The 22,097-nt window shown below is 36.1% G+C and overlaps 2 protein-coding genes across 4 annotated transcripts in view; one reads left to right on the plus strand and one right to left on the minus strand.

Moving 5' to 3' along the window:
- Positions 1–1,920, minus strand: part of LOC126778415 (ALK tyrosine kinase receptor) — a 37,365-nt gene extending 35,445 nt beyond the window's left edge. Inside the window, exon 1 of the mRNA XM_050501915.1 lies at positions 732–1,920. Coding sequence (XP_050357872.1) covers positions 732–1,347 — 616 coding nt within the window. The 5' untranslated portion in view covers positions 1,348–1,920. The remainder of the gene's footprint in view (positions 1–731) is intronic.
- An 804-nt stretch (positions 1,921–2,724) lies between these two features.
- Positions 2,725–21,580, plus strand: LOC126778459 (transmembrane channel-like protein 7). 3 transcript variants are annotated; one of them, XM_050502027.1, is made up of 5 exons: positions 2,725–2,972; positions 9,650–9,839; positions 10,992–11,099; positions 15,621–15,721; positions 15,965–21,580. In XM_050502027.1, the coding sequence occupies exons 2-5, from the start codon at positions 9,668–9,670 to the stop codon at positions 17,951–17,953; spliced, it is 2,370 nt and encodes a 789-aa protein (XP_050357984.1). In that variant the 5' UTR covers positions 2,725–2,972; positions 9,650–9,667; the 3' UTR covers positions 17,954–21,580. The 3 variants fall into 3 exon arrangements, with proteins under 3 accessions (XP_050357984.1, XP_050357985.1, XP_050357986.1); XM_050502028.1 differs by lacking the exon at positions 2,725–2,972 and adding an exon at positions 8,954–8,968; XM_050502029.1 differs by lacking the exons at positions 2,725–2,972; positions 9,650–9,839 and adding an exon at positions 10,431–10,539.
- The last annotated feature ends 517 nt before the right edge of the window (positions 21,581–22,097 follow it).

Consider the following 22,097-nt stretch of genomic DNA (forward strand, 5'->3'; position numbering starts at 1 on the left):
TGTCGGTTCTTCTAAGTAGAACCTACATTTTCAACCGGTGATATACATTCCATTTAATCCTGTAACATAAAGATGCAAAATTGTAAATTCTTTTTTGCAAAATCTTCTTTTCCAAGTATGCTCATAAAGCCTTTGAATCGTCATGTGACACTATTGAATTATATGTAAACCGGTTCGGAATGTAGAATCTAATTAGAAGAACCGTCAAGAAAATCAGTAGACAACTTTTCCACCAATTTAGTGGTCGTATAAAGCTATTTAAATAAAGAATATTTTGATTTTGGCTTCATGTAATGCGAACAGATGAGAGATATGGGATGCTGTGAGGTGAAGACGACAACATGACGATGTCTGTGAGGGATAATACAGACAATAAGGGTTGCAGTTATGATTTGATAGAGATAAATGAAAAAACGCGCCCTAGCAAAATAAATCAGCTTTGGGCAAATTATGACTAACCCGAAATAACAAAATAAAATCGCTTAACTTATTCCGTTTTATTTTATTAATAAGTTGTCATTTCGCTCAAGTGATAAATTTTATTTAAAAAAAATACTTCAACATGGTGCAAATTTTTTAATCTTATATCTTTAATTTTATCAAAGACAAAAATCTTTTCAATGGCTTACTTCTAACATACAACATTTACATGCAATTCATATAAATATATGCAAAAGAAACGAGATCAAGCGCTGTTCAACATAAACCACGGTATACCAAAGCGATCTCACCTTCCTTATTTCCATCAGCATCAGTCTGCGGTCCAGAAAACTTGAGACCTCTCGTTGTCTCGTTCATTTCCACGATTTCAGCTGCAGTCACCACCCGGAATCCCAAGCCGTGGTTTGAAACGGTCGAGTTCCATTGCCACTTACACATATCTATGGAACCATTGTGTTTTTCGAAGTCACAGAACACTCCTGTCACTTGGGGCACGTAATTGTTCTTATAAATCGCTTCGTAGGTCGGACCTTCTCGCCTGAGAGCCTTCATCTTGTCCGCCAGCGTATTCGTGTCGTTATCTGCTGGAGACTTCTGGTTGATTGCGATGGCGCCTTCGTTGTCGTTCATCATATCGTCATTTGGCGCTTTGTGTTTCCGATTCAGCTGTAATATTTTATTGATGTTCTGCTTCCTACGCCTGCTGTTCCTGTCTTCGGTCCTGTTCATGAGGTGGTTAAGCTTCTGGAACGACCCGCGCACCGGCTCCGGTGCAGCGAACCTGGCTCTTTGCTCCCTTTTCGCCGCCATGGTTTCTTGCGTTTTATTTTTTGCTTCCACCTCATTGTACTCCGCGCTGACGACCGCGAAAAAGGCAATGAAGAGAAGAATTTTATCCAGCGCCATTAGGGAGTGAATATATATTTTCAGACGTTTTCCGCGTGTGGGCCGCACGGTGCGGTCGATTTGGTCCGCCCCGTTGGGTTTATTAGCATCTTGTGCTGCAATAGTTTATTGTCAATAAGTAATTGATTCATAAGTAAACATGTCCCTTATATCCCAGTATCGTGAGTCAATACGATCTCTATCCTAAGGAGTGTCGCGATCTCTCGTGCGTCGTAACACACGATCGGCATACCACCAGTGAGTACAAGGTCGATACACATTCAATAATAACTTGCACATTTTATTAAATCACCACATAACACTAATTTATCGAGTCAATCCTGCCCTCCATAACCGTGTTAAATCACTCGGTATAATGGACGACGGGGTACGTGTTAGAATGATTTAGCACAACCGAACACGGATCGAAAACGTATTTACATCGCAACGCATGAAACACGTCCTCAATAATACACTTATAACGATACATCCGCAATTTTTCAATTTCATCAACTAAAATTACGTTTTAACAAGACTCTATTGAGGTACATGCACCTTCATACTCCCGATCGACACGCAGCGCCACTACGGGAATACGAGGAACTAAGCGCCCGTAGACCGAAATAATCATTACTTTTCGCGAGATGTGATCTTGGAGCGTCTGAGGGGATGCTGCGCAGGTGTCAGCCCGCCTTTAGCCAATTCCCGGGCTTTTCGCGCAGGATGTCACTGCGTCAGACACCGGATGTAAGATTGGCCCACTTAAAATCGGTGCCAACGTCAAAATGCTTTCATTGGCTCGGTGGCACTCTCAAGTAGCGCCGATTGGTTGTTGTGCAAATTGCCGCGTAAAGCAACCAATAGGAGATAAAACCGGATATTGCATGGAGGAAATTTCCTCACAGATTTGTTTACGCGAACGATAGATAGTCGTCTTTTTTATCGGAGATCTGCGGAAATTATATTGAAGGCACCTTACAGCTCGATTTCATCTAATTTCCAATAGAAAAATTTATTACCGCTTTCTGCCATGGGCTCGTTAAATTCTAAAAGTATTTTGTAAGATGGCTTGTGCTAAAAATATAAAATTTAATCAATGCATTGGCGTAAATAATATTTAAAGATTTTATTTCAATTTTAAAATAGGAATTTAAGCTAAATATGTTTAAATTTGCATTTAAAAATTGAAACAACGTTAATGAGACTCGGAGTTATTATATAGACATACATAAGTTCTGACTCCGACAACAATACACGTATGACAGCTCACGGCTATACGTAATTAGGAACGTGCGTTCTGAAGTACATCATAGAAAGGTTTTAAATTTCTAATACCTATAAAAAAATATTTAAAAAAAACAAAACATGAAAAAAGAATCATAAATGTATATGCAATTACTTATAAAATATTTTTTTTTTAAGTACTACATGTCAAAAACGAGCGACTAGAAATTTTATTAGCTCGATTTCAGAACTTATAGCACCACTCCTTGACCACTATTTTGGTCTGAAATTCTGAATACTCGTTCATTAAAGTCATGGTGTGAAAACTGTGATTATATACGAAAAAAATAATGTGTGCAATTAATAAGAGGATTCTAATGTGACGTGAGATAAATACTGGATATTTACAAAGCTATATCGAGGTGAGTAACATTGACTTTAGCTACGTAAATAAATATAAAAAAAACAACAGCAATGTTTTCTACACATAATTTCTTGTTAACCATCTTTTATTTTAATAATAAATAAAACACATGTAAAATGCAATGCTTATGCTATGTTTATTTCTGAATAATTGCCGTGATATACATAAGACAGTTTAACTAGCACTCGTAACAATAAACTAAGTAATAGTCTAAAAATAGTCCAACATTAATATATAAGCTTTCATTAAAGATAAAAACTAAATGTATTTAAACAATAATTAGGTAAAAGATGCATTAATAAAGGTTTTATTTTACCTTTAACTGAAACATTTGTGATTCATCTATTTCGTAGAATTAACGCAAAAACAAATGAATTTGATCCATAAATGAATGACACCTCAAAGTTGATTCATATAATTTTACGTTAATATGATTAATTAGAAAAGAGCATCTGGTTCATTTTACCCGATAACATCCACTCTATATATAATAAATTTTATATTTATAGGCCTAAAATTAAGAAATATATAAAAATTACATTTTGATGAGAGTGACGAATTTTCAACACTGTCCTCTGTTGATTATCAGAAGATATAAAATAATGTATTTTTAAGTATATTTCTAGTGTAGATAAGTTGTGAAATGTTGATCATTAAAAATCAAATAGCATTTTCTTTCTTCTTTGTGAAATATATTTACAGTTACAGCCTGTTGATGTCCCACTGCTGGGCTAAGGCATCCTCTCCATTCTAAGGAGAAGGTTTGGACCTTATTCCACCACACTGCTCCAATGCGGGTTGGTAGAATGAATACACATGTGACAGAATTTCAATGAAATTAGACACATGCAGGTTTCCTCATGATGTTTTCCTTCACCATCAAGCATGAGATAAATTATAAGCACATCATCGGTTAAAATTCATAACCTAACCATGAGGCCATTACAACTTTTTAAATATATTTGCTTTAATTTAATTTTTGTTTTTACTTGACATTGACATAAACGTTACTGATATGGAAATGTACATATGTCCACTATCAGCACTCCGTTGGTGTTGCATATACAATAACTGCTTGTAATATTTTTAAAAAGATTGCAATGCTTGGTTATTAGCAGTCTCAAATCTCTATATAGTATGAAACAAAGTCACTGTCTGATGCTGTATCTCCGCTTTCTTCTTCTGAACCAGTTTAACTATGTTGATACAGTTGCCTCTATCAGAAAGGGAGAGAAATGAGAAAGCTTTACAGAAAAGTCAGCAATAGGATTTATCTATCTATATCTACCACAATAATTTAATTATTTTTAACTTATACAGATAACAAAACTTTTAGTTATTTGCAAAGCCATTTTCTCCAATTCATCGTTAAACCTTATTCAGATAAATATATATGTTAGATTCGGCTGTAATATAGATTAAAATTTTCTTGTATACTATCATTTGAATGAATACTTTAGAAGATCCTTGATACTTTAAACTTTTATTGTACACCACAAAGAGAAAAAAAAAATACAAATCATGGATACAGCCTAAATAAAAGTACCATACAATTTTGTCTACCTTATTGCTATATAGCGATCTCCAAGCAACCAACCAAATTAAACCAAAAAACATTGTTTATTGCGTAACAATAAAATTGACATTGGCATATTACCCAAAGCTATTAACATGGCTTTGTCTGCATTTCACAATAAAATTACAATTCAGAACAACTTTTATAGTATCCATATTTCTCTTTTATGCCATACTTTTATAAATGAATATATAAATAAATGTTATTTTTAAATAAAATATACGCTTACTTAATATTTTGCTAATCCTACTTCTCATTTTCTATATTAGTAAATTGTACTAGATGCTAGTAAATAACATTTCATATAATAAATAACATAAATTATACAATGATCATTAAAAAACTGAGAAGCATTAATACCACTAAATTAAATACAAAAATACAGTACTTTCTAAAATGAATGTATTGTAAATAATGCTGAAAAACAAAGTTGTTTGTGTGGGGAATAATATCTCAAGGACTTGCCAATTGTAGGGGAAATTGGTTATAGGGTGTGTGACAATACAGTTACATTCATATAGTCAGATGATGAGGGATGGTGATTTGAAGCTATCCAAAGCAGATCAGCTGCAGGGCCAAATTTGTGTTTTCCTTGACACTAAGCTGACTGACTGATAGACATTTTCAGAGAATTTCTTGATAAAAAACCCTTTGATTGGCCTGCCCCGAGACTTGAATGAAAGATGTTGATATGATTGCAGAGTTATAATCTAGCTGCTACATTAATGAAGCTGTTATTTGTAGTTTGTAGTGTAGCTGTGATTAGGTACACTATTAACTTGCATTATTGATTCAGCTCAAGTAATTAATCTATTTAAGTATACTTGTTATCGTCCAGTAGTCGAAATTTGTCCATAAACTTTATTGGAAATTGAGGAAAAAGGAATTTGCATGTTTTAATAATTTTTTTTTTAATTTTATTGGTAACACTAACTACCCGTCAATAGCTACCAAACAAAAAAAAAAAGACAATAGGTTGAGAATCAGAGGAGACAAAGGTTTTTAAATGGTTTTGTCTTTGCTCATGTATATATATACTACCAGGCAAATAAACCCCTCATGTTTTAACCTGTGGGCATGATTTCTTAATCATGCCTACAGGTTAAATCAAGAGATTTCTTGCATATTTTTCTTTGTCTATTAATTTAAAAAAAAACCAAAGGTCATTGACCAGCTGCTATAGCTCATTAAGGTATTTATAAGTTGAATTATGTCTCATAAAATGTATGCTTAAGTAGATTTATTTATTACTTATTTGATAGTAAATAACTAGAAATTATCATACTATTGCAATTAATAATAATATATGATAACATATCGTGTTTACAAATTTTTATTGCAGGGAATTCTGTTTTCATGATTGCATTTGATTACCAGTTTTTTTTATTGTGTGTGTAAATAGTATATTTTTTAATTAACCAAAAAAACATTAACTCAAGTTTTTTAAAAATTAATAATCTATTTATTATCTGTGTAAAATAGAAAATGTGTTAAAGCTATGTAAAAAAATCCAACACGACCGGAAAGAGTTCAGGCGCCGATTCAACGGCTTTACGTGCTTTCCGTGGCGAGGTAGGGTATACACTTCCAACTTTCAGACTCCGTGCTGCTATTGAGCATCTTCGAAAGAAATACCCAATATTTTTTTATTGGCCCGACCAGGCGCTTGAATCCAAGACCAGGACCTAGCTACTGCTGGTGCTTACTGGTGGTAGGGCTTTGTGCAAGCTCGTCTGGGTAGGTACCACCCACTCATCAGATATTCTACCGCAAAACAGCAATACTTGATATTGTTGTGTTCCGGTTTGAAGGGTGAGTGAGCCAGTGTAATTACAGGCACAAGGGACATAAAATCTTAGTTCCCAAGGTTGGTGGCGCATTGGATATGTAAGCGATTGTTGACATTTCTTACAATGCCAATGTCTAAGAGCGTTGGTGACCACTTACCATCAGGTGGCCCATATGCTCGTCCGCCTTCCTATTCTATAAAAAAAAAAAATCGCGTATTTCGTATAGCACGTAATGTCGTTGGTCCTGCAGCTGAATTATCTACGGTCCTTTCGGGTATGCCGTTCCATTGGATTAGAAGAGTGAGGGAATTGAGATTGCAACTACATGCGCACGCGCATACACTTGATAATGTAATTATCCAATTTTTTTCCGTTGGTCGAAGTTTAAATATAGTCACGATAGCATGCGCAAGCGATCCCATGACGCGCCTCGTTAAGACGGAAACTGTACCGCTGGTTTTTTAGTGGGTATTCCGATGTTCGAGGCGCACTCGGCGTCTTGGACACCGGCGAGCCCCACACACCCCACCACAGTCCCGTGTGGGAAACGCGTTATGTGTTTTTTCACCATTAAAAAAAGTTTAAATATAAATAAGTGTTAATATAAATATATATTAATTAATTTTATCAAGTCTTTTATCAATAAAATCAAAAACATAAACAATTTTATTATATTGATAATAACGAATGATTAAGGCTGTACAAACTTGTTTTTTTATTTACCTGTTTATTTTCGACTTGTAATGATGTATGTATTTATTTACGTACAAGCTTTACCCCACGTTTTTACGCTCTATAAATGATTACTTGCCACTTGGGCAAGACGTAGCGTTTAGTTAAGCTGATAAAAAAGGATTATCTAAAAACCAATTGGCACTATACGCGTCTTCAACTCAAGTAACAAGATTCTAGTCAGAGCTGCTCTGCTATTTACCCTTAGACTCGCTTAAGGCAAAAGCAGCTGTCGGGACGTAGAATGCTTAAAAGAATCCACGATGATCTACTTTTTCAACTCTCTGTCAAGAGAAGACCGCTAGTTTTAAGTACAAAAGCAATGGCACTCCACAAGAAGTGCAGGGCACAAATAGCAAACGTCTATAGGCAAACCTGACCTTTCACTATAATTTGCTCAAAAGCCTTCCTCTTAAATATACGAAGTTGTATAAACATGACAGTAAACCTTTTGCGTCAAAACATTTTATTTTATCAAGGTTACAAACAGCAAATAAAAAAGTTGTATTAAAGTTTGACCTGGAAATTCAATTCTTTTAGAGCCTAAAGACTTTTTGCATAAAAAATCACGGCGATTAATTTCTTTCAATGCTAATTATACATGTATTCTTATTAATTTGTGCAAGCTTTTGACTTTGTGCAAGCCCAGACGGGCTCATCAGATATTCTACCGCTAAACAGCAATAATTAGTATGGTTGCGTTCCGGTTTGAAGGACGAGAGAGCCAGTGTTACAGGCACAAGGGACATAACATCTTCATTCCCAAGGTTGATGGCGCATTGGCGGTGTAATAGATAGTTCATATTTTTTACATCGCCAATGTCTATGGGCGGTGGTGACCACTTAATATTAGATGGTCCTTTTGCCCTTCCGGCTACCTATAACAAAAAAAAACACATGTATTCGAATTATTTTTAAAAATTGTATGCATTTTAAAGTACACCCTTTTGAAATTTTAACAACCTGCTTTCACGTAAGGAGACATTTAAGATGTATTCTCAGTTTATTTATTTTTTAATTTTTCATAAAAATTACTTAGAATTACTATTATAAAATTTATTTATTTCGTACTGTTGAGGTCAAACCTTTGTGGTTTTTTAATGTACCAATAATAAAATAATTTATTTTTTCATTAATTAAGTCGAGATGGCCCAATGGTAAGAACGCGTGAATCTTAACCGATGAACGTGGGTTCAAACCCGGGCAAGCACGTCTGAATTTTCATGTGTTTAATTTTTGTTTCTAATTCATCTCGTGCTTTTCGGTGAAGGAAAACATCGTGAGGAAACCTGCATTTGTCTAATTTCATCGAAATTCTGCCACATGTGTATTCCACCAATTATATCCCCGCATTTGAGCAGCGTGGTGGAATAAGCTCCAGACCTTCTCCTCAAAAAGGGAGAGGAGGCCTGAGCCCAGCAGTGGGACATTTAGAGGCTGTTACTTACTAATACAATAATGAGTTAATACAATTTGTATTTTAATAAATTGATTAAAAAAATATATACTATTGTGTTAAGAATTTCATATTTAATTGTTGAATAAATAATTGACAACCCTGGCACCATAATAATGATAATCATAATATCGATAAGCGATAATCGAGTAAATCGATTCATAGAAAATGGTATATTAGAATATAATAAGTATGTCCCGTGTGATACGTCATATGGTGCGACTTTTGATTTATTTTTAAAAGGTTACTGAAACGCACACATTGTTTCGTGTCGTTTTTATCTGTGCAAGTGTTTTGTTTTAATTTTATAAAGATTACAAATTATTTCAAATTAAGGTAAATTAATTAAAGAAATTATATGTAATTAAATTTCAAAATTGTATTAAAAATTACGAAGCAGCTGGACTGTAGTGGTCGCGGAGTGGTAGTTTTATAACGGTGTAAGTTAAAAAAATTAATTAATTGTCTTCTATTACTCTGAGGTCTTTCCGTTCATGTACAATTTTCGTCCCATCGGACGAAAAGTGAGGGAACAGAGACCATTCTTTGTGTCCCTGCATGGGGTAGCCATTCTACCGCCAAACAGCAATGTTTTGTGCACATTATGTGTGTTATTTTGTTAGAATAGTGAGTACAGTAACAGCCTGTTAATGTCCCACTGCTTGTTTCATTTTCACTCATTCATTGGTGCTTGCCCGGGTTTGAACCCACGATAATCGGTTAACATTGTGAATAGTGAGTGAACCAGTGTAATTGCAGGCTCATGGGTGGTGTATAGAACGTGTAAGATGTATGGATTTTTTATAGAGCCATTGTACGTGGGTGAAGGCAAATGCTTCAAATTAATTAAAATCAAATTGAAGAAAATGGCTTTGTTTGACATCAACCTTAACGGTGATAATTGTTGAAAAACCAAATTTAAAAAAAAATCTTAAAATTACCTAGTTTCCATGATAGACATGTTCGAAAATCGAAATCACTCTTACAAACCTTATCTCAAGTTTTCTTTTAAATAATATTCTATTGCTATTTATTTATATAACGCATATTTATCTATCTTTTTACCGAACTTAATATATAAACCAAAGTTTTTGGTTATAAACCAAAATTTTTCCTTACAGATAAAAATGACATAAAAAATGTCCGGCGGTAAGAACAAGCGCTCGAAGCGTCATGAGGGCTGGGAGGAAGCAGGGGGTGAGTTCTACCAAGAACTCTACCCCGGGGGAGAACAAGAACTGTTTGAGAACCTACAGAGGGCTGATGCAGCTAAATTGGCAACACTCCTGCCATCGAAGCAGGCTAGGAATAGTGAGTATATATTCATAAAACAGGGAACATTCTTGCGACCAGCCATCGCTTCCGATCTAATGGTGTTGCCAGTTATTAAAAAGTTGCTACACTTAAATTTTCAGTTGTCATTTTTGTAACTTGTGTATTTATAACCTATATTATTATAATGACTTTTAATATATAGTTGAAATATTTGCATGTCTTAAATATAGTAACGAATAAATTTTTATTATGATCAAAGCAAAAATATATTCTCCAAGACATTTCTAGATACACTAAATATATATTATTATATCTAAATTACAACAATTATTAAAACATCGTTTGTAATGAATAAACAAACAACGATATTAGAAAACCTGACACCCTTATCTAAATTATCATTCTGAATATTGATCCAGGCGTTTGTACTTGCAAATAAAGATTGTCTACAATTAGCGAGAATAGTCATTATATACTTGTGTCTTATATAGGAGCAAAATTACATTATGTTTCATTTTTAACCGATATCATACCTTTTCGATCATTAGTGCTCGCTCTGTGGTGTTCATTCGACCATAATCATTGATAACGCTTTATTTTATTTATTGATTTCAAAAGAATATTAACATTTATGTTTAGTCTTGGCAGCCATGAGCCTTGTAGCTTGTTTGGGTGCTGCTTGAAATAAAAATAATAATATACGGGCGAGCTCTCAATAGACAACGTATTTAATATTGTAAGTATGTGTGTGTACAAACACACATACAATATTAATTATGAAAGCTTATCGATAGGTATCATGAAAGAAAATATAATTGATAATCAGGAGGAAACGATATTGAACTGATTTATATATATATATACATATTTACATATTGATATTTTCTCATAGTCGCGCATAATTATTACGAAAAAATGTAATCGCGGCGTAAACTAATGCATGAAATGTATTAAGATAACATACATTCACATATTTTTAATGGAATAAAGTTTGAATTAAATGCTATATGCTATGGCCATATAAATGTAATGTACATTACATTAATATGGCCTTCAAAAAAGTAATCTTAATATGACACTGGTAACTAATGTTCAATAATTATATAAAACCTTATTTACGTCTGAAGTAAATGATTAAAATGGCTGTAACTGTATCACCGCGTTCATTATATAATGAAAAAATTCTAGCGACCACGTCAAAGCGTGCGCGGTCGCAGAACGAGCGGAGACAATCGACGTTCGCGCGCACAACGCAGAGTCGCGACATACACCTCTCGATGTTGCCGGATTTATCAGGTAAGCTATCCTTACTAACATATAAATTCTCCCTGGTGGTAGGGCTTTGTGCAGGCCTGTCTGGGTTGGTACAACCCACTCATCAGATATTCTGCCGCTAAGCAGTAATACTTAGTATTGTTGCGTTCCGGTTTAAAGGGTGAGTGAACCAGTGTGACTTCAGGCACAAGGGACATAACATTGGCATCTGCATTGGGAAGAATGGTTATTTTTTCTTACAGTCTACGGACGGTGGTGACCACTTACCATCAGGTGTCCCATTTGCTCGTCCGTCTGCCTATAAAATAAAATAAATTAGAAAGTGTTATTGTTACTTCACGTCTTAAATACTCAACCGATCATTATGAAATTTTATATACAAGAAAAGGAGTAACTGACATTCCCTCACACGCGTGAGAAGCCGCGGGCATGAAGTAGTATGCTATAAAAAAGAGCTGTAATAAATACTTTTTATATATTAATAAAACTTGTAACTTATATTTATACTCCGATCTGTAGCAAGCGTATGAAATGATGCGATTTCTTTCACGAATTCACACGCTATTCTACTATAGACCGTTAGCATCACGCTAACAATGTCACTATAGAAAAAAATACCGTTAGCAGCTACAGTTTGTTAGTCATCTTCGTATGTGTAATTGAATCATTTAAACGATAGCTTCGAGCTGATTTCCAAATAGCCCAGCAGTTAGATCGTGTTTTAAATGTGGACACTACTCATAAACTAAGTAGACATGATTGCTGGACGGTACATGACTAATGGTAGGGCTTTGTGCAAGCCCGTCTGGGTAGGTGCCACCCAATCATCAGATATTCTACCGCAAAACAGCAGTACTTGTTATTGTTAAATTCCGGTTTTAACGGTGAGTGAGCCAGTGTAATTACAGACACAACGGACATAACATCTTAGTTCCCAAGGTTGGTGGCGCATTGGCGATGTAAGCGATGGTTAACATTTCTTACAATGCCAATGACTATGGGCGTTGGTGACCACTTACTATCAGATGGCCCACATGCTCGTCCGCTAACATATACTATAAAAAAAAAACAACATAATTATTGTAATATTATTAGATAATTACAGGCATAACGGTCGGTGTAAGAAGTATTCTATATTACTCACAGTGACAATGTTAGTAGTCGAAGGTAACTTCTTACCTCATTTGCCTTCCTACAATAAATAAAAAATGTAATGGCTAATTATCATAGTCCTTAAACTGCGAAGTTTTAATAGTGTTTGAACCTTTACGAAAAAATAACAGAATATATCTGTCTGTCTTTCTGTTACGCTTTTACGACTAAACCACTTAACCGATTTTGATGAAATGAAATGAAATGCTATGAAGCAAGTTTGTTTCAATAAAAACTACTAAACACCCGCCCCCTCTAACACGCGGGTGACAAATGGTGTTTTTAAAAATATGTGAAATTTTATGTAAAATGGAATCCAAACAATCTTTGGAAAATTAATCTTATAAACTAATACCAATCAAGGATAAGAACTGCTAATAAACTGTTCACACCGTTAACAATTACTCATTTATGACGCCGTGGGTAACTTATACGAACGCCCACCATAGTCATTAATTCTATTATCATCGATTAGCCGAGTTGACCCAGTGGTTAGAACGCATGAATCTTAACCGATGATCGTGGGTTTAAACCCGGGCACCACTGAATTATGTGCTTAATTTGTGTTTATAATTCATCTCGTGCTTGACGGTGAAGGAAAACATCGTGAGGAAACCTGCATGTGTCTAATTTCATTGAAATTCTGCCATATGTGTATTCTACCAACCCGCATTGGAGCAGCGTGGTGGAATAAGCTCCAAACCTTCTCCTTAAAAAGGGAGAGGAGGCCTTAGCCCAGCAGTGGGACGTTAATAGGCTTTTACTGAACTGAACATCGATTAAATTGTATAATACAGCATGGCTATTCTGAAAGAACTCACTTCATTATAGTTTACACACCCTTGAAATGTTGACAATAGACTTATGGTGATAACCTAATGTGATGTGTGTGTTCTTGAAATGTTATAATTATAATGGTCAATATCGCTAATCAATTATATTATGAGCCGGTTGGCGTTGTTGGTGGATGCTTGCCTTTCACGCCGAAGGTTGTAGGTTCGATTCCCACCCAGGACAGATATTTGTGTGCATGAACATGTCTGTTTGTCCTGAGTCTGGATGCAATTATCTGAGGGACAGCTATTGGCCGCTTATCGTCAGCTGAAAAAAGACCTACAGCTGGCGATAAGTCAGGCCAAGGTGAAAGCTAGGGAAGAACTACTGGCGGGCCTGAACCGGGACCCCTGGGGGCGTCCGTTCCGCGGTGTGCGTGGAAAATTCCGCACGCAGGGTGCCCCCGTGACAGAGACAATGTCGCCGGATCTCCTCCTGCGCCTGGTCGGGGAACTCTTTCCCCATCCAGGTGAGCATGTCCCTCCACAGATGGTCCCTCGCTCCATGATTGACGACACAGTGGCTCCACCACTGATCACGGAGCGGGAGATGGAGGTGGCCTTCGACCGCTTGAGGGCCAAAAACACTGCGCCGGGCCCAGACGGGATTCCAGGGCGTGTTCTATGTGACGCTCTGGAATACCTAGGCGTAAGGCTTCGGGAGCTGTTCGACCAATGTCTGTGCAGCGGGCAGTTTCCGAAGCCTTGGAAAGAGAGAAAGTTGGTCCTGTTGCCAAAGCAAGGTCGACCACCAGATTCTTCCTCGGCATACAGGCCGATTGTGCTGATGAACGAGACGGGCAAATTCTTCGAAAAAATTCTCGCAGCCCGTCTTATTCAGCACCTCGAGGTGGGGCCGGGTCTGTCAGAGGCTCAGTACGGGTTCAGGGTGGGTCGATCAACTATCGCCCTAGACGCCCTGAAAACCCGGACCACGGATGCGTTGGCCCGAGGGGACGTAGTTCTGGCAGTATCGATAGATGTTGCGAACGCCTTCAATAGTCTTCCTTTCGAGACTATTGGGGAGGCACTCCGATACCACGGGGTGCCTTCCTATCTCAGGAGGCTGTTGGGGGCATACCTCCAGGACCGGGTAGTCCTCTGGGATGGGGGCGATGGGCGTCTTGTCCGGCGTCGGGTAGGCTGTGGCGTTCCATAGGGGTCAGTTCTCGGCCGAATTCTGTAGAACGTTGGCTTCGACTGGCTCCTTCGGACATCTGTCCTTCCCAGAATGGGGGTGTTGTGCTATGCGGACGACACTCTCATCACGGCGACAGGGCGGAATTATCAGGAGGCGGCTCGCCTGGCCGAAGTCGGTACGTCGCTCACAGTGGACCGCATAGGAATGTTGGGCTTGAGGGTCTCCATCTCAAAAACGGAGGCCCTGTTATTCCACGGTCCACGTCGAGGCCCAACTCAAGGGGCGTGTATCACCGTTCAGGGGATGGTGGTTAAGGTGCAGGCCCACATGAAGTATTTGGGCCTGACCCTGGACGGAAGATGGAGCTTCGAGCAGCATTTTGTCCAACTTGGCCCAAAGCTCATCAACGCTGCTGCTGCCTTAAGCCTGCTCCTACCAAATGTATGTAGGCCGGAAACGCCATGCCGGCGATTATACGCCAGTGTTGTGCGGTCCATGGCTCTGTACGGTGCTCCCATCAGCACTCAGCACGCAGCAGCTCCTGCCACGAGTGTGGTGCGCCTACGGACACGGCATGCCACACTGATGGAGTGCCGCTGCCGAGCGTGATAAATGCCATGCTTGGTAGCGAAAGGTGCTGGATGGAGATGGTCTCCTTCTGCGAAAATTTCATGTCGCAGAAGGAGCCGCGGAGCGGGAGCGCGAGGAGAGTGCCTCCGCTGACACGCTTCGCCGAAGAAGACCGAGGAGAAGACGTCGGCTCTATGCGCATCTTCTCCTCCCTCCGTAAGTGTCGCCGGGGCCAGGGGGTCTCTGTACCCCGAGTACCCCCTAGGATTTGGAGCCCCGCAGAAGCGGGCCAACCGTCGGGACGGCACGGTAGTATGCGCAAACGATCCCGTAACGTACCCCGACAAGACGGAGTGGGTACCTGGTTGTTACACTGGTTTTTCAGTGGGTATTCCGGCGCCTTCAGCGCCGGCGAGTCCCACATATCCCCCCACCACATGTGGGGGAAACAAATAAATGTGTTTTTCCAACTAGAAAAAAAATGTGTGCAATTATCTATATAAGTATGTATTTACAAAAAGAAAAATAGTATATGTAGTGTATCAATTGTCTTGTTTCCATAGTACAAGCTCTGTACAAGCTTAATTTTGGATCGGATGGCCGTGTGTGTAAAATGTCCCAGAATATTATTATTATATTATCATTGACATTTCACGACAGTTTTCGGCAGGGGTTTTCGAGCGTGTTCTTACAGAATAGCCCTATTTCATTCATTAATATTATGTTTAAATAAGAGGCTAAAATATATATATTTAAACTGTCATCCTATATAAATATTCCTTGCATCGAACTTAGTGTAATTTCTTTTACGTTTTAGATTTTACGATTATGATTTTTACGTTTTAGAAAATCTATCAAATGAGGAACGAACCTGGGAGGAGATCATGCAAATTAAAGCCATGCCGGTGCCGATGAACCAGAAGCTTGAAATAAAATCAAGACTACAGGTAAATATCCTATGAACACATAAACAAGCAATAATAATGAATTCTCTGCGATATTTCTTTCCAAACTGGTGGTATTTTTTTAATTGGCTCATGAATATTTTTATGGCCTCGAATTTTATTTGAAGTGGGTTTTGTATCCATCAGCATTCCTTGAATTTGTATATATTTTTAAAACTGATCAAATACTATATTATATAAATTTGTCTTAATTAAAAATAAATTAACGCATAAAATTGTTTCCAGAACGCAACAAAACTTCGTCTCCAGGGTTTGGAACAGTTGCAATGGCGGCAACGAAAAGTATTGCATCGATTTCGGATTCGTTTCGCGGAAATTGTTGGCAAATTGGAATTATGGCAGTCAGCCTTGCGGGAAATCGAGGGGAAGTTCGGAACGGGCGTCGTGTCATATTTCCTATTCCTAAGATGGTTGTTATTTCTAAATTTAGCGATATCGATATTCGTGGTAACGTTTCTAATTCTACCGAATGTTTTTCTTGTCGAAATTGAACAGGACTGCGATAAGTTCGACAATAATTCAACGACATGCTGTTCACAGGCTTACTTCCAACGGAATTTGACGGAAAATAACGTTTTACTAGACTTAATTCAGGGTACCGGGTGGATGGAACGGACAATCTTATTCTACGGTGTATATAGTGATCAAGTTTACTCTTACTTCGTTAAAAGACTATGGGATACTGAAATGTTCTATAATATGCCCTTGGCGTACATTTTAATACCAATATCGTGGACTCTATTCTCCCTGATCGCAATCGTCAAAACGGCAGCGAAAGGCTTCAAAGAGAGATTAGTGGAGAACGAGGGACAGTTCTACATGTACTGTAATCTTGTATTTGGGGGTTGGGATTTCTGTATCCATAACGATAAATCAGCGAAAATTAAACACAAGGCTCTGTACAACGAAGTCAAAGGATGCTTGGAGGAAGAGAGATATAAAGAGGAGAAACAGTCGCGAACGAGAGAGAGCCAAATACTCATGCATTTAAAGAGGATACTCATTAACTTATTAGTTTTCATAATACTTATTGGATCGGGGATCCTTATATACGCAGTGTTCAACCAATCGATGGAGAGATTAAACGAGGACCAGTTCACTTCGATGGAAAGCGATTTCAACAATATTACGGAAAAATCGACCTTAAGCCCATATACAGATAACTCATATTCGATATGGCGGTTTCGCAACACGTTGCTCGAATTTCTCCCATTTATAACTATAGGGGTATTGAATATATTCATACCGGAAATATTCGGTTATTTGATAAAATTCGAAACTTATACGCCGGCTAATGCGATTATAATAACGCTGTTGAGAACCGTTTTATTGCGGCTGTCTTCGCTGGCTGTTCTTCTCAGTCAAATATACATACAAATATCTAAGCCTGGTCGAGTTAGTTGTGCGGTTTACGAGGTAGAGTCTAGACAGGAGTGCTGGGAAACATACGTAGGCCAGCAGTTATACAAACTGCTTTTGACGGATTTCGTCTTGCAGTTCGTGATGACATTCTTTATCAACCTCCCGAGGGCGTTCATAGCCAGGCACAGTAACAGTAGGTGCTTGAAGATTATCGGCACCCAGGACTTTTACCTTCCAAAACATGTCTTGGACATAGTCTATGTCCAGACAATAGTTTGGATGGGAGCATTCTTCTGTCCATTCCTACCAATTATTGGTACAATGTTCTGTTTTCTCATTTTCTATATTAAAAAATTCGCTTGCTTAACAAATTGTACGCCGTCTCCGATTGTGTACAAAGCGTCTAAATCAAAATCGTTGTTTATGTCGGTTCTATTACTCGGGTTTGTGATATCCATCTTGCCAGTTGCGTATTCGGTAGCTGAAATATCGCCATCTTGGAACTGCGGACCTTTCAGAGGTTACGAAACTGTTTGGTCTTTTGTAGTGGAAACCTTCGAGGCGTTTCCATACTTGGTCAGGGAATTCGTTTTCCTGATTGGTACTTCGACTTTCGCTGTCCCAGCATTCGCTGTACTATTATTCTTTTTATATTATTATTGGGCTGTGGCTGCAGCTAATAGGCATATGGTTGAAGTTCTAAAGAACCAGTTGGTCTTAGAAGGTCACGATAAGCAGTTCTTGCTGAATAGATTAAGCGCTTTCATAAGACAGCACCAGAAACGGTGTGAGAGACGAAATAGAGCCAGTTTCGCGGACGACGACTCTTCTATACAACACAGTTCTAGATAAAATACCTGTCTACAATTTAAAATAATCTTAATATTACATCAGATAATGCGAAAAAATGCATGAAACAATTATCACAAAGTGCCATCTACAGTTTTCGTCGTTTTTTCTTGGCACTTTTTCCATTAATTTTCAAATCTCTTTGGGATTTTTTGGAAGAAAAACAGCCCAAGTTTTAGAGATTTTAGAAATTCCATTGAAATGGATAATACATTCCTTCTTTCGTATTTATCTTTATTCTGAAATGTTTATTTTGGTGCTACGAGTTTAAAAAGTTCGACGAGCATTCCAGCATTCCATTACTTACTTCCTACCTTCAATGAAATATTTAGTTTCTTATTCCAATTTAGTTATCTCTGCAATCCAAATACATAGATTACTATCGTTATGTATAATGCTCTCTCATTATGATTTGTCACTGTAATTAATGGCAATGTCTGATTTCAACTGCTAGTTCTCAAGAAAGTGACGTACAAATGCACAATTTTTGTTGACTAAACTTTTGTCACCAAATCGTGTTGTCAACGTTAACGTTGTGAACACTCTGCGTTGCGCAAATGTCGCTATGTTGTAATTATACTGTACATAGCATTTATTAGTTAAATTTAGTGATTTTATAGTTTAGTGATCTCAGTAAATTAAAATATACACTTTCAAACTTAAGACTTCATTAACGAAATAGTCAAATGTGTCTGAATTAGCTTGATCTAGGTTAAAACAGTGCCTGTAGTAATAAAATAGCATAGGATTTTTTTTTATTGAAATGAAATGATCAGTTATTATTTTCAATACGGTATATTTATTGCATTTATTTTTAAGTTAAAAAAAAATCAAAATGTCTTTTTTTAATTCGATGGAAATTTTAATAATAAAAAAAATTTACAAAAAATTCTGTCATAAATATTTGTCCATATTTTAGTATAATACAATTAAGTAAATATTTTCTTAAAAATATGAGCTTACAATTTTTAACTCGTGTAGCGTTAGCAACTACAATAATAATCTTATGACTATGAATTTCTCTTAATGACAACCCATTGCTGAAAAAGCTTTTAACGATTTAAAGCAACGTTTTTAAATATCTCACGTAGTTTAAAATAAATAAAATTATTTTTAATTTAAAATCACAATTAATTTCCTATTTATTAACAGAAATACTCATTAATCGTTCCTACCGTTTACAATTATCCTAACTGCAATAAAATGGAGGTACTTCGAAATTTGAATGTGATTTACTTATGTAAATACTGAACATTCATTGGTCGCCTATCGCGTCAGCAGCTATCATCGACCAATTCAGACCAATTCAGAGAAACAGAACCATTCAGAGAAAAGGCCAATCAGCGTTTCGAAAACTGAAGGTTAATCCGAATGTTATACTAAAAAAATGTAATTAAAAACATTTTGTTCCAATTTTAAAATTAAATGAATCAGTATTATTATAGGCACAAGGGAAAGAAAGTCTCAAATGTCGTTATCGGTTACGTATTAACGGTGTAAGGAGTGGCTACTACTAAAAATTATGTATATAAATGTTTGAATTTTAGTTGATTTATGGATTTCTGGAATATACTAGAAATCATGTCGGTGTTATTTCTATAACCTTTCATCAGACTTGGACATAATTAAATTTACGTTTTGCAAAAGTCTGCCTCTCATTTAGTGAGCTTGTGTACATTTGTTTAATTTATGTTATACGACAAAATTATTATATTAAATGCGAAATGGTTATATAACGTGTTCATATTTATTATTCAATCTTCGTTTTAAAATTTTGTTATTCTTTTCTTTGTGATACGTGTAATATTATTATTTATTATAAAATAAGGTTATTAAATGTACAAAATTAATATATCGGCAGCTGATTTGTTTTTTTAACCATACGAATATTTTGTTATCAAGTAAATATAGCTAAAAAAATTTTTTTAATATTTGATAAATATGACAACAGTCCTAATCTGTATGTAGGCAAAGCGCAAAATAATATTCCAATGTTTAGTGCACTTAGGTCATATCATAACTACAAAACATTATGCATTTTAACTGAAGATGATTGTCCTATATAATGTTTGTTTCATGTTTTTAGATAACGATGAAAAATATAACGAAGAAGTGAGATCTTCTGAACTTATCATAACCCTAGATTTTTATACGATTTATAGTTAGTACAATTAGAACGCCTAGATGTCCTTTAATTAGTAAAATTTTATTAGCAATGATACTGCTTCTGATTTGTAAACATTTTCTGAGATAATTTGACAGGACTAACCATACAGCTATCTCTTTCGTACATATAGAGTTAATAATTTAAAAAAAATATATCAAAACAAGGTTTTATTTTATTTTCGTTTTGTACTTGTCAAATAATAATAATCGTTTTATATTCGTGTTAATGGAACTTAAAAGTGAAATTAAAGAACCGTTGGCCGTCTAGGCGGTCTTGTGGCGGCCATTTTTAACAAAATACAGTGTATAGTACTGAATTTCATTCAATTGTCATAACACTAAAAATGTTTACAAAATGTCGAGTGAATCGGTTATTAATTCGACCCACACCAGTTAAATATATAAAATTGAATTCGGGAATTATTTTCATTCTGTCAAATCATGAATCAGAATCAGTATCGTCATCATATACATTGTAAATATACATAATATTTAATAGCACAAAAGCACAGCTAAATTTAATTATAATCAATGATTATAAAACGGTAATATAAAGAAACTTGGCATGCGTCCAATATATCAAAACGAATTCAAAATCCGATTTCAAAAATCGACCCAGCCGAACCAAACGCCAACGATCTATAGATCGATACCACTAAAACATTTAGAATCGACAAATAAAATCACTGGATATCACCAAACGAATTGCGTATTATGAAATTCGCTGTCTCTCTTTCTAACCATTTGGAATACAGCGGAATAATAGATTAAGTACTTAAAGACTATTTGCTTGAGCGCAAGCGATTTGGTGAGGCTAGGCGTTACCGAAATCGGATTTTGAAATCGATTTGTAAATCTGAATTCTGATAAATATCAGTTTGCGTTAAAAACCAAAAACGCCCATGTCTAAAAGAAACATTCATTTGTTATGTATATTGACCTTACATGAAAACGTTGTGTAGCAGGTTGGCTAGTTAAACGCTCTCTCTTTCTAACATAATTGATTTGACATTTGAACGAAGAAGACAGCATTGCTTACAACATTTATATGTAAAGTCGTATTTAGTAAAAATTTTAAACGCGACTTAAATATTATGTATTGAAATGGAAATTTAATGATTCGAATTCAAATTTTCGTATTAGAAATGCAACCGTTGTATAAAAAGTACTTATTGTAAAATTTGTAAAAATTAACGAAGTTATTTGTAAATTAAGATAAAAGTATTGTAATATTCGCGTTAACTGCAAATAAAGTGTTGCATTTTGTGTACGATTTGAATTTTAATTTCGATAATCTGTATCTGTAGATAATATTGAAATAGAGAAATTTAAGCTGATACAAGATTTATTTGTAAAGTATAAATAAACGCCATTATAGAAGCGTGCAGATTATAAATATTATAGATAAACGACACTGCCAACTCTATTGTCAAAATGTTTATATGGAAAATAAAATTATATAACTAGCCAATGTGTAGTTTTTTTTAAACCTAATTACTAGGTACCTTAAGCATTTTAAGCTGGTCCGAAATAAGACAAAGTTGTATAATATATAATATTGTTATATATAATGTAATGTTAATATACAATATAATGTTGTTTATTCTCCGATATAATCTTAATACCAAAATAATTAATTTCGTAGTTCCTCCATTCTTTTAAAAACCGCTACCATGACAGTTGTCTCTCTTCCATAATGACAATTAATGGCCAGATGTTATTTTATTATAAGTCATATCCAACCGATCGATATAGGCAATCAATAAAATGCTGGGACTATAATATATATGGATGGAATATTTTGGAATGGAACGCCATATGACGTCACTTGCGCCAGTACCGTTGCAACGCTGTCTTGGTTATTTATTACATTAATATTATGGTAAGGTTGATTTCATAAGCAATATACTTTAAGCTATTATGTTTATCGTTATTTTGGCCAATATATGTAAGCAGTCGTGTCCAGGAAATACTAAACAGA

The sequence above is a fragment of the Nymphalis io genome, chromosome 26, assembly GCF_905147045.1.
Source record: "Nymphalis io chromosome 26, ilAglIoxx1.1, whole genome shotgun sequence".
Lineage (NCBI taxonomy): Eukaryota > Metazoa > Arthropoda > Insecta > Lepidoptera > Nymphalidae > Nymphalis > Nymphalis io.